The sequence below is a fragment of the Ambystoma mexicanum genome, chromosome 7p (assembly GCF_040938575.1).
Source record: "Ambystoma mexicanum isolate Mex_15411 chromosome 7p, UKY_AmexF1_1, whole genome shotgun sequence".
Lineage (NCBI taxonomy): Eukaryota > Metazoa > Chordata > Amphibia > Caudata > Ambystomatidae > Ambystoma > Ambystoma mexicanum.
The window spans coordinates 695,123,220-695,135,306 of record NC_090939.1 but is presented as its reverse complement, the minus strand read 5'-3'; the positions used below and the strand labels follow the sequence as shown (position 1 = coordinate 695,135,306).

At 41.7% G+C, this 12,087-nt stretch overlaps 1 protein-coding gene across 3 annotated transcripts in view; it reads left to right on the top strand.

Moving 5' to 3' along the window:
* ZNF654 (zinc finger protein 654) overlaps positions 1-12,087 on the top strand; it is a 389,308-nt gene that overhangs the window by 207,785 nt on the left and 169,436 nt on the right. For all 3 annotated transcript variants that reach the window (XM_069636777.1, XM_069636778.1, XM_069636776.1), the window contains exon 5: positions 10,554-10,756. In XM_069636777.1, the coding sequence (XP_069492878.1) occupies positions 10,554-10,756 (203 nt within the window). The remainder of the gene's footprint in view (positions 1-10,553; positions 10,757-12,087) is intronic.

Genomic DNA, 12,087 nt, shown 5'->3' with positions numbered 1-12,087 from the left:
AGGTGGTAGAAGCGGTGCTAAGCCATCTCTTCACTACTGTTCCTTCACACATCCCACTACCATCTCCTGGTACCGCTCGCTAGTCTATGCACAGCATGCAATTCTAAGCAGATTCACAAGCATCAGAAGATATACATTACTCACTGTAATTGTATTTGATTGTATCTGCTTGGATTCACATGCGCCCACCCTTCCCTCTTGGAGTAGAAGGAACATGGGCATCTTACACCTTCTTTTCTTTACTCACTCATGCATTCTGTAAGGCTCCCAACAGCAGAACAAAAACAACCGCTGGGACCTCGACACGTGAAGGATTGTGGGTACACTGCACGTCACGTTAGGGAAAGTGTTAGTCACGCCCATGTCGACGTCCCCTTTCGATGTTCGAAAAAAGATGTAATACTCCACGATTACTACTAGATGTCGAGTATATGCACAGCATGTTAATCTAAGCTGATGTAATCATCAGAAATACGATTACGGTGAGTAACGTATGTCTTCAGAAGTCATTAAAAAGTTTAAATTTAATTTAGAAATATACATAAAAATCATGTACACACACATTCATACATGACGTGACTGAAAAACATGAACAATTAAAAAAAGGAAAGATGGCTGTTATACAAAAATCGCAACCATCCCTGTTGCAAACAAACCAAATCCTACCACCAAAGAAAGGTCAATATAAGCCTCTAAAGCAATTAAAAATCCTCAATGAACACCTTGAGTCGTACTTGTTTATCAACTTGTGCACCCGTGAACAATCGAGGGTGTGCAGAAAGAACGACTCTCATCCTTATTTGTGGGAAACTAAGCTACAAATGCTTGATTACTCTCAAAGTTACACACAAGGCCATACAAGAGGCCAAGTAAGAGTATCCTTTTCAGTTCACAACATGTCTTCAAAAGTAATTGCCTACTCAAGTTTCAGCTGATGAGCCCATCAAGCTAACACATTGGCCCAGCCTTCTTCAGGGAAACCAAGTCAACTTGACAACGGAGAAGCAAGTTATATGGTGCTCCCATTTCAAACGTGTTGTGGTATTAAAAATATGTCTTGCTTTTGCTTGAGTGGTGGATAAGTCACTTGCTCATAGGAAGAAACACGGCTCGAAAGGTCATGTCCGGTGCCCCATGTATCTGCAGAGATCTCTAGGGTCTGTCCATACAGCCAAGTGTCAATGGAGCCTATCCTGGCCCGCGTCTATCGGTTCCGTATCGGTTTGAAGAATGCTCTGGCTTGCGCGACATCCCAGCAAGGTCATGATCATCTGTCATGTCAGTATGTGAATGTGTTTGTACATGATTTTTGTGGATATGTGTAAATTAAATTTAAATTGTTTAATGACTTCAGAAATTGTTGTAGTGATGCTTTTCTTTTAGTACAATACAGGTGTATTTGAAGATTTTAAAATGGAGCATTTTCACTGCAGTGACTTTGCTGTCACAGTAGATGTCGGACAGGGCACGTGTAACCTCTGAACCTGCTCTGTCTCCGAAAAACGGACGCAACAGGTCAGGATACTGAAGCAGCAGCGAACAGGTGTACACTATGCTTTTGGCATGTAGTTCGAAAGTGAGGACAGTTAGCAGACCACCCTTTCTGGGATGGAATTTCCTACATCATTTTATTAATAAACTCACAAAAAGCTAGTGCTTTTACACCCTTTCTAGATGAGGAATCCTTCACGGATAGCTACAAGTTTTAAATTGAGTAATGTGATGAATCTGATGTCATCACTCCTTTCCCAGATGTAGCCTCTCATGTGGCCAGGGGACGGCAGCCACTACTTGATCCGGACCCTGGGGGTGGCTATTTGCGGCAGGATCGCATGAGGGAGTGGTGGGCCCAGCGTCATCAGATGAGACATGGTATCATCCCCTTTGCCTTTTAGGGATATCCCTTCCATTCCTGATGCCTTGATGGCATACTGTGTTCATTCCTTCAAGAACTCTTAAAGCTTCCTGATATTCCTCAATATTCTGTAACCAACAGAATAATAAAGACTGAGATGAGGCATTGGGGCAGAGTAATGCTGAATACTCAGCAGAAGGAGCAGTCTAGTGCTCGAAGGAAGCTGATTGGCTCCATGCAACTTCCTTCCTTGAAGCAGGAGTGTAAAGATGGAACAGCTAAAGGTAACCATGAGATGCAACAAGCTAGTTACTGCCAGGGAAGCCAAGTGGAGAAGTCCACAGGCGAGCAGGGAGACAGCGAGAGAGGAAGAACTGAAGGAGCTTGTTCACCGTGCTGGGATCGCAAAAGGAAGAGCAAAGGACCCTTCCTGCGACTGCGGTAACTGAGAAGCGGTACCAATGCCACCCGAACAGTGAAAAGGGTGAAGTGGGAGCCGCAAGATGAAGCTGGTAAGCCCGTGAAGTGGAGGCAGGATGCTGGAGTGCTTCACTGGGTTTGCTGCGAGAGGTCTGAAGAACACAAGAGAAAGCCGGTGAGCCCCAGGAAGGGTAGCTTGGTCAACAGGGTGCTTCAGCAGCTCCATCAAGTACTGAGAAGTGCCACTTACATGAGTCGGGTGACCCCCAGGTTTTCTGAATGTATTTTGAAGTACTTTGACTGAGATTTCCAAGTTAACAACTTTATTCGTGATATCCTCTCTGTGGCTCACTCTACGCTTCACTTCAGATATCCTAGAGTCGAGAGATGACCATTTATCATCCATAAATTGCAGTTTGTTGTTACTTGCCTCCATAAATGGTTTTAAGGATCTAATTTCAGTCAGAGTGGCAAGCATGGCTGGGTCCATACCTTCATTAGGATTGGGTGAATCACTTTTTTGCCTTTTCAACGTGGTGGCAGTTTAGGTAGAATCTTTCACCAGGTTTTTCTTGGATATAGCCCTAGTTATATAATAGCGGTGTTCTGTGAATGATAAGCTTGAGAGGTATAATGTGGAACCCGATATCTTTTCTAATGTTATAGAGCCTCATTTTAGTAATAAGCAATTAAGGGTAAAGCATCCAAAATGACTTAAAGAATGAGACACTTTTCATGCAATATGAGGAAGCATAGTAGAGTGAGTCTGTAAGACGCAGCAGAAGAGCACTTAGCATTTACAGCACTTCTGGGAGTCACAATGACTTCACTCTGTTAACTTGGTGAAAAGTATAGAACAAATGTTCATTTGAAATACCTGGAACACTAATATGTGAAGACTTAGTGTTGTTTCCAATATGTTGAGTTGGTCCGTGTTGTGAGAGAAAAGCGTTTCCACCAGCAGGCGGCAGCAGCTGACTGGAATCTCTGCCTTGCCGCCGCTCCAGCTCGCTGCTTTATGGCCCTCTCACGCCGCCTCCATCACACTGCAGGCTGCAACACGCCAGACATCTTGTCCTACAGTAATTGGGCATACCTCATTCTGAAAGGCTCCAAGATGAACAAATGGTAATAAAGAAATTACTTTTTGAAGGTTGCTATATTAGATTTTATGCGAGAATTAGCCCGCCATTCCGCTCGGTGCCAAGCCACGGCCCCGAGCAAGGATGTTGGGTCACAGGAACATTTAAAGTGGGTTTGAGATACGTTACTTAGATGAAAGTGAAACAGAATATTAGAACTGTGTGAATACAAAGGGAACCTGGCAGGGGAGTATACCAGGTATTTTGACAAGTGACAAAGGAAGTAAATGAAACTGGGTTTGAGCCCTGGTGTTTTGATGTAAACAATACAAAATATTGCAAGTGTGTGAATACAAGAAATAAAAGAATAAACAGAGAACCTGGCAGGAGACTATACCTGGTGTGGGATATTTTGACCCATTCCAATGCGCCCCACTTTACAAATGGAGAAAGAAACGGCACAAAATGCACGCACAAATCCGCAACACTGCGTTTGGGTCACAACCACAAAAAGCTGCACACCCTGCCACACACTGTCAGGGGGGGTGAAAAACAGTTCTCACTGCAGGAGCATGCCAGTGGGTTCTCTTACATTCAACATGGAGCAAAACAGCAGGATTGTGCTGAAAACCGAAAATGCCTTTTAAAATGTAGCTCTGCAACCTTCAAAAGTGCTGGTTTTGGCGCTAGATCAATTTATTTCCATTGAATCACTGATATTAAAAGGGTACTACAAAAACTGCTAACATCCCAGCACTCAATGGAAGACCTAATGCTGAATAAATTGTGTATGTGCTGCAGAGGAAAATCTGATTTAAAGGACTCAGTTTAAGGTGCTTTTTCAGGAATGAAGTGCAAAGTCGCCTGTTTTGAAAGTATGTTTTTGTTTAAAGGTTTAATTCTTTCAAAATGTCAAAGGATGGCTAATGTAAGATTCCCCTATAAACTGTAATTTTATGTTTTAATGAAAGATGTAGGTAACTTAAAGTTAAATCCCAGTCTTGAGTTAATTAACTGTTACAATTCTCCTTTGACAGTCCTCAGCCTGGGAAAGTTGACATTTCAGATTGACACTTCACTGCTGGCAGAAAGGCCTAATTGCTATTGGGAGGCGTTGCATACTCGGAACAAAGGCCCTCATTAGAGATTCGTTTTTGCTTCAGGCACAGACAATAGAAGGTTTGGACACCCATCCTCCCAGAGGAGGGACAGCATGTTGGGAGAGGCTTTTCAGTGAACTTCAAAGGACTGGCCATTTGCTCACTTGTGAAGAAAGAAAAAAACGGACTTGTGATTTGGAGTTAATTTGCTTATTTTGCCACAGAACTTCATGACATTTAACTTGGCGGCAAAAATAAGTAAAGGAATGAAAAGTGCATACATTGAAATCTGAATTTGAGACGTGAAGACTTTGTAGAATTTCTTACTGTGTAACGAACTGAAGTTACGCAAAAAGACTAATCGCGCCAAAACTATTAATGCTGTAAATCTAATATTGTGTACCCATGTTCTAGGAGTGATTGCACATATATGTACCGAATTAGGAATTGTTAGGACAAAACTTGATGATCAAAATTTAATAGAATAGAAAGACAACACCAGGTCTCACCGACTTGGGAGTTAGATGTAAATGTAACCTTCAAAATATGTAATGTATGTGTCCGATTTTATTAGAGGGCATAAGTGTATAAATATGTAATTGTGGGAAATTTAAATTTTGGTCCAAATAACTGTGGGAGTTTCCCACGTCACATCATAAAATATAACCACTCTTTCTGTCATCCAACCAGCAAGGAGGGAACTGTGCCTTTGACCACTCATAGCCTTGTGGGTTGGAAGCCCGCTCGTACCATAAACTGAGTGATTTCACTTGGCAGGATAAATTGGGGAACCTCACAACAGACAATGATTCCTGACTCCATCCTGATTTCCGCGGGAAGCTCTGTTCCGGACTTCATCCTGTTCCAGAATTCTCCATCTTGTCCTGATCCAGACTACTTTGCAAAACCAAGGCCTCTGCATTTGCTGAACTCTTTTCCAGCTAGGCCCAAATCCTGAACCATCCCAAAATTCAGGGAAGCAATTTTGATCCAGTCTGGCTTGCTACCATTAAGGCTTGCCTGCTGAAACTCGCCATCCCACTGATTTACAGTGTCCAGCAACCAGAACGGCCAATCCAGTCCAGTTTGAGGTGCCGGTCCAATTGACCAGAACCGCCCAGCTGATCCAATTCCGCCAGAGGTGCCCTGCTGCCTCTAGACCAGATCCGTGATGACCATACCTGACGATCCAATCTTAAATTACATTGGACTGTAAGTATCACTAGGAATCCTAGTAACCCATAGTATATTTACTTGTCTTATCCCAATCTATAACCCATCCTCTCTTTAACTTAAGAACTTGTAATATTGTCACACCAGTCTTGAAACATTGCTTTGATTCATTGTGCTAGTGATCATTTCTTTAAAATACTTTTGTCTTGTGGAATCCCAAACCCTTAATCATCCCACGGGTAATCAGACTGTGTCCTTCAAAGCGGACACGGAGGTGCTGGGATTGGTTTCCGCTGACCACTCTGGAGCTTACTGTGTTTCAAACTGGTAACCAGCCTGAATACTCTAGTTTAGAGCATAAATGTCATTGTAAAAACTGAGTTCTGTTCATTTCCGCGCCTTTATTTTCAAAAACACCTCTAGTTGGAACTCTTATAACTTCCTCAATTTGATAGGTTTAAGTTAGCTAGAGACTTCATTTCAACTAAGACATTTAGGTACATTCCTATCCTAAACCCGCATCCCATATTTTTCTTAAATCGCATAGTGAAAATTACGCGGGAATTCGCAATTTTGCAAAAGTTTTACACGTGTTTTCTCATTCAAAGTATTTCCAAACTTCCATTCTGATTTAAAGTGTGTACTGTTGCTCATATTGTAGCTTATGTTTGTTAGGATCTTTTCAGTGTTGCTTCCATAGGAATTTATATCAATTTAAGGATTGTTGCACACTTTTTTCATTGTTTTTCTAAGCCATTTTTCAAATGTCATTTAGACGAGTCTCGGGGTTCTCCATAAATTTCTCCAAATCGAAAGCTATGAACATAACAGCAAAGAGAGGACATCGAGACATTGGCGAGATCATTTCCGATGAGCTGGGTTGAAGGCAAACTGGAATATCTAGGAATTAACCTTGCCAGGGATCCGCACAAATTATATCAGACAAACATAACGCCACTGTGGAAACTACAGGAAGACTTGTGCAGATGGGACTCCCAGGAGTTGTCATGGTTCCCCCGCATCACAGCGGTCAAAATGACCATCCTCCCCCGCCTCCTCTATGTGGTAAGCTCATTGCCAGTGCCAATACCACCAGCCAAGATCCGAGCACTGCAAGATGCGATATTCAAATTTATATGGGATAATAAGAAACCTAGAATTCAGGAACGAATCCTAATGCGCTCCCCACATCTGGGCGGTCTGGGAGTTCCAGAAATTGACAGATACATTATGGCAGCACAACTAGTACCAGTGCTGCGATGGGCGAAACCAGAGGATCATAAAGGTTGGTGCAGAATCGAACAATCAGTCTCATTCGTCCCCCTAATAGCCCTCTTGAGCCTGAGCAAAGAAAACCGAAACAGCCGAGAAGCTCTACTAGAAATGACGAAATGGTCTTTACTAAGCTGGGACAAAGCCCGGAAAAAGAAACGCATTCCTGGTGGAATGAGTCCATATACGCCACTGATGGGCAATCCGGACTTCATGCCGGGTCTCCAACGGGGATACTGGTTGGGCTGGTCAGGGGCAGAATCGATGCAACTGAAAGACATGTACAAAGACGCGGGCTACACTGCTCTTCACAGATTGACAGTTAAAATTCAACATAGGGGAAAACGAACGCTATAGATATGCGCAAATCAGGCACTGGATTACACACCCAATGGTGAAGAAAGCGGGCACGAGGACGCCATCAGGCCTAGAAATGTCGCTTCAAGAAGGCAATACCGGGAAAGGGGTCTCCAGACTCTACAAACTCCTCTCCAATGACCTGCCAACCAATCATCTCGCACACAAAACAATTGGGAGAGAGATATGCAAGAATCACTAACGGAGGAGGATGGTACCAAATATGGGCACGTGCACACAGCACCTCCAGATGCACCACAATAAAGGAATTTGCATACAAATTGTGCCTCAGATGGTATATGTCCCCGAACCGCATCCACAAAATTGCAAAGTCCTACTCACCAAACTGTTGGCGAAACTGCGGTGAGAAGGGAGACCTGTTCCAAATGTGGTGGACGTGCCCTAAAGCAGTTGCCTACTGGAAGGAAATACTAAGCTACATAAAAGACATCTCAGGGGTGGATCTACCAAGATCTCCGAAGACAATCCTCTTAGGAGTCCCTATAGAAGGGAAATACGTGATGTCTGGAGCGACAACTAAACTCATCACCCATCTACTATCAGCAGCTAGAATGACTCTCGCACAAAATTGGAAAAACAAAGAAGGTCCAATCTCCGCATGCTGGTGCTTTAAGATCTGGGGGGTGATGGCTATGGAGAAGATATGCACTATCAACACCGGCAAATACCTAAGATTCATAACTATATGGAATCCATTTCATGAACATGTACGGGACAGAGAAGCCCATTTCTTCAAACCTCGCCTGTTCCGAAACACACGTAACCTGAACTCTCTCAAAAATAAAGATAAAGGGACGCTGTGGTCAAGAAAGGGAAGAACACGGTAAAAGCCTGGACTCTGGAATATAAAATAATACTTGTAGGGGGTTTGAGAATTGTATAGAGGTGGAGGGACTAATAAAAAACAGGAGGGGTAAGAGAGGAGGGGTGAGAGAGGGAGGGAGAGCATTGGGGAACCTCATGGAGGTAATGCGAACTATAATGTTCTGTAAGACAAGAACATGAGTAAAAGGTAGAACATAAGAGTCCAAGGTTCTCAAAAGCTATGCTGTAATAGCGGATATGCCCTGGAACCAAAAATAGACATGGAAACTAGACCGAAATGGTAATGTCGGACTGAAAAACAGCCTTAGAATGGACTGTCACTAAGACACAACTCGATCCTATATAATGTATGTAAGTGAAATAGATTTTGTAGATATAAAGCCGGTTAAAAGCACAATTTCTTTTCGAAACAAAACCAAAAGAGCATGGCCTAAGCACTGGAGTTGAACAGAGTTGTCATTTACAAGGCCTTCAGAGGTAGTCCGAATTTATTAACGCTTCAGTAAAACATTGACGGGGAGATGAAGCAAGGAAGGCAATGTATTGCGAAGTTTCAAAACGAGAACCTTAAGTTAGAACCCATTGATGCGGGCAAAATACTTCCCGAATGTACCCCCTTTATGTTGCATATTCGACCTCAAGCCAAATCGGACTATGTAATAAGGTTGCCAAATGTAGTGGGGAGGATAATCGATCTTTGTTTATTAACTGTTCAATGGCTTTAGGAGAGGACCTACTGTAGCGCTTATTCTTGTTGAATGTACGTAGGAAGAACTCTATCAAACTGTTTTTTTATCATTACTGCTCTGTGTTATAAATTGAAAATCTAATAAAATATTGGTTTAAAAAAAAAGTGTAAATTTCCAAAACGTTTTTCTCTCTTGTTTGGGGAGGGAAGATTGCATTCAAACCCTGTACACTGTTCTTCCTGAATACCTGCTGCTTACTTACATCTGTGTAGAATTGCTTCTTTGTGAGTTGAGAAATTTGCAGGGGAACATCTTAAAGCGCTATCTTTTCACAAGTGAAAACTGTTCTTTTCTCTGTTTTTATATTCTGTGTGCTAAAAAGTGAATTCATCTGCATTATCTACTTTTCTGATTGTATTGTCACCACATTGGTGATTGCTGCGCCATATATTAAAACTGTTTGATTTGAATTTTAAATAAATAAATATTACCTTTACCAACCAGCCTGATTCCTGGTCCATTGTGACCTGGGGGTATTTTGAGGAGGGGTGTGATATGAGTGGTATATCACTCAGAATATTGAACCTATAGAAAAAATAAATAAGTATTTCATTTGTGCATTGCATGCTAGGCTGAGACCCGGGTGTATTGGCTGATTGAAATCCTTAACAATGGCTGGAGTGGGATCCACACCCATATTGCATAAAGGAATAAAGAGCAAGCCTAGCAGGAGAGTATAACTGCTGTCTTGCGAATTTGGTAGCCGCACCTAAATTGTGGGATCTATGTGATCACTGCGACGGCCGAAAAATGACGATTTTTTGTTAACCCTTTACACCACATTTATGCGGGGGAGAACCCCCTGCATCCCCCGTATTATTATACACTTAACCCGATATATATATATATATATATATATCGGGTTATGTGTAAGAGGGGGGCTAAAAAGAAAAGTCGCCATTTTCGGCCGTCAGTTCCCAGGTCGACATTTTTGTACGATTACTAAATTGTGTAAAGCAGTTACATGAGGGAGCCTGGCGGGAGGGTATATTAGGTTTCTTGTGAGTCTGAGACCTGCACCCAAATTGTTAGTTTAAAAAGAGAATTCCATGGAAGAGTCATGCCCTTGGGGTTTTTGAATTAGTGTTTGTGGAAAGGACTTGGGGAAGGGAGTTATTTTCCACTGCAGTGGATTGTAACACAAAGAGGAGAGAGTCATTCTCTTGGGCCTTAAAGAACTTGGTTTTTCTTTGGAACTTTTGTTTTGGTGGTGAGAAACCTGCGGAATGGAGCCATTCCCAGGAACTGTGAACATTATCCATTTGGAACTTGTGTTGAATTATATTTTTTGTTAAAGTTGAACATTTGTGCACTTTTTTAGTTTTAGAATGCATGGGCTAGGATAGGATTTGTGCACACATTTTTGCTTTGGACATCTTGACACAGAACAGACCCTTAATTTTGGTTGAGGAGGGGAATACCTCCTAGATTAGAGACGGTGAGGCATTTTCCAGCCCCTTTATTGTTTAAATGAGTCCTCTGTGTCCGTGTCTTATTCCTGGTTCCTCTTTAATAGTAAAAGTATAGTGAAACCTACACTTAAAAAGAGAAAAATTTTATGCGTCTGTCGAATTGTTAGAACATTTTTTAAATCCTCCATTGACATTAAAGTTATCATTTTCTTGTGTACTCCAATTAAATAGTTTTTGCTTAATGTACTGAACCTGTATCGCCTTAATTTATTCTTATTTTCTTGCAGTAAACAACTATTTGAGCTCAGAAAATCAACTGTTCTTTGAACTGCGTGTAAGATATCTGATTGCTTGTGAGCGAACCACAGAAGCCGTAGCTCTCATTACATCTTGCCTAAACCATCCAGATGTCAGTAGAAATCTGTATTACCATCAAGCATACTTCACTTGCCTTCATATGACACCCTCAACCGAAGGACTTCTTCAGGAGGTAGTACATTATTTTAAAAACTTTCTGGGAATTGAGCAAATGGGCTTTTATCTGCTATTGGTATTTACATAGTGCAGTTTATGTAGTAAATGTGCAACATTAATAGAATAGTGTCACTGTTAATCCAGCCCCATTTCCTCCCAGGGATAACAAAACTTGTGGAACCTGTTTTACAAAGAAAAGGAAAATTGTGAAAGCCTGTGTGCCGACGTGACTCCACCTAAGTGCCAGCTCTGTCACCAACATATGCTTCCACTGGCGTTCATACCGGGGTCCCTGTCTTCTGTTGTACAATTCTGAGATTCTTGCAGCGCTAAGCTCTTGTTTTTAATTGGGGGAATCTTTGTCCCACTAATCTATTCACTTCTCTTGCTGCTCGTTTCTCGGCTGTTTATGCATCAAATAATTGCTTTGAAAAGATGCCTTGGTAGTCTACTTGGGTGACTCCCACAACCTACATGTACAGTATTGGGTGTTTAATAGATGGATTCAAACGTTTTATAATATTCACTCCCATCTGCCTGGATACGGCTGTAACCTTTTTTGTAAACACATTTTTTCCATACCATTGACTTAAGAACATTACACTTTTTTGTCCTATTGATCCAGAGAGCCTGAACAGACTGCCTCTCTAAGGGGATTGATCTTCTGCCCTGCTGCTTCCCAGATTCCTTTGCTGTGTGGAAGAGTGAATTTATGGAGAAGAATTGGTTGATTTGAATTATTTGTATAACACAAAACCCAGATAGGGTACCAAGCAAAATTAATTGCGTCTGGGCGCAGATAGTAAGAATAAATTGTATAGGGATGGATTTGACATGAAATTGCACAGTTGAGATTAGAAGAAAAGCAAAGTATTAAGGTTTCTCCTTAATGCTAGGAAGGGGGTCCTAGATTGAAGCTGGATTGGGAGATTGTTCCAAAAGTGAGATCCAGCAATGGAATAGCATTGATCTCCCTTAGTGGTGCAATGCGAGGGGGGGAGGGGAGGATAGCTAAAAGAAGTGACTGGCTTGAGCAAAGAGGTGAGATGGTTGGTATAAATAAATGTTACCTTTTTTAAATGCTGTGGTACTAAACTGTTGATACACTAAAATAAGTATCTTAAAAGTAATGAGATACTGTTAGCCAATGCAAAGATCGTCTAAGATTATAAATGGGGAAGAATTTAGGTACATTAGAAATTAGACAAATGGCAGTATTTTGAGTGATCTGAAGTCTATGTAAAAGGTAGTTTGCGAAGTACTGTGTATAATGCATTTGAATAGTCAAGGATATCATTCAACAATCCTCCAACCAATATTGCATGAATCTCGTAACAGAGAAAGAAT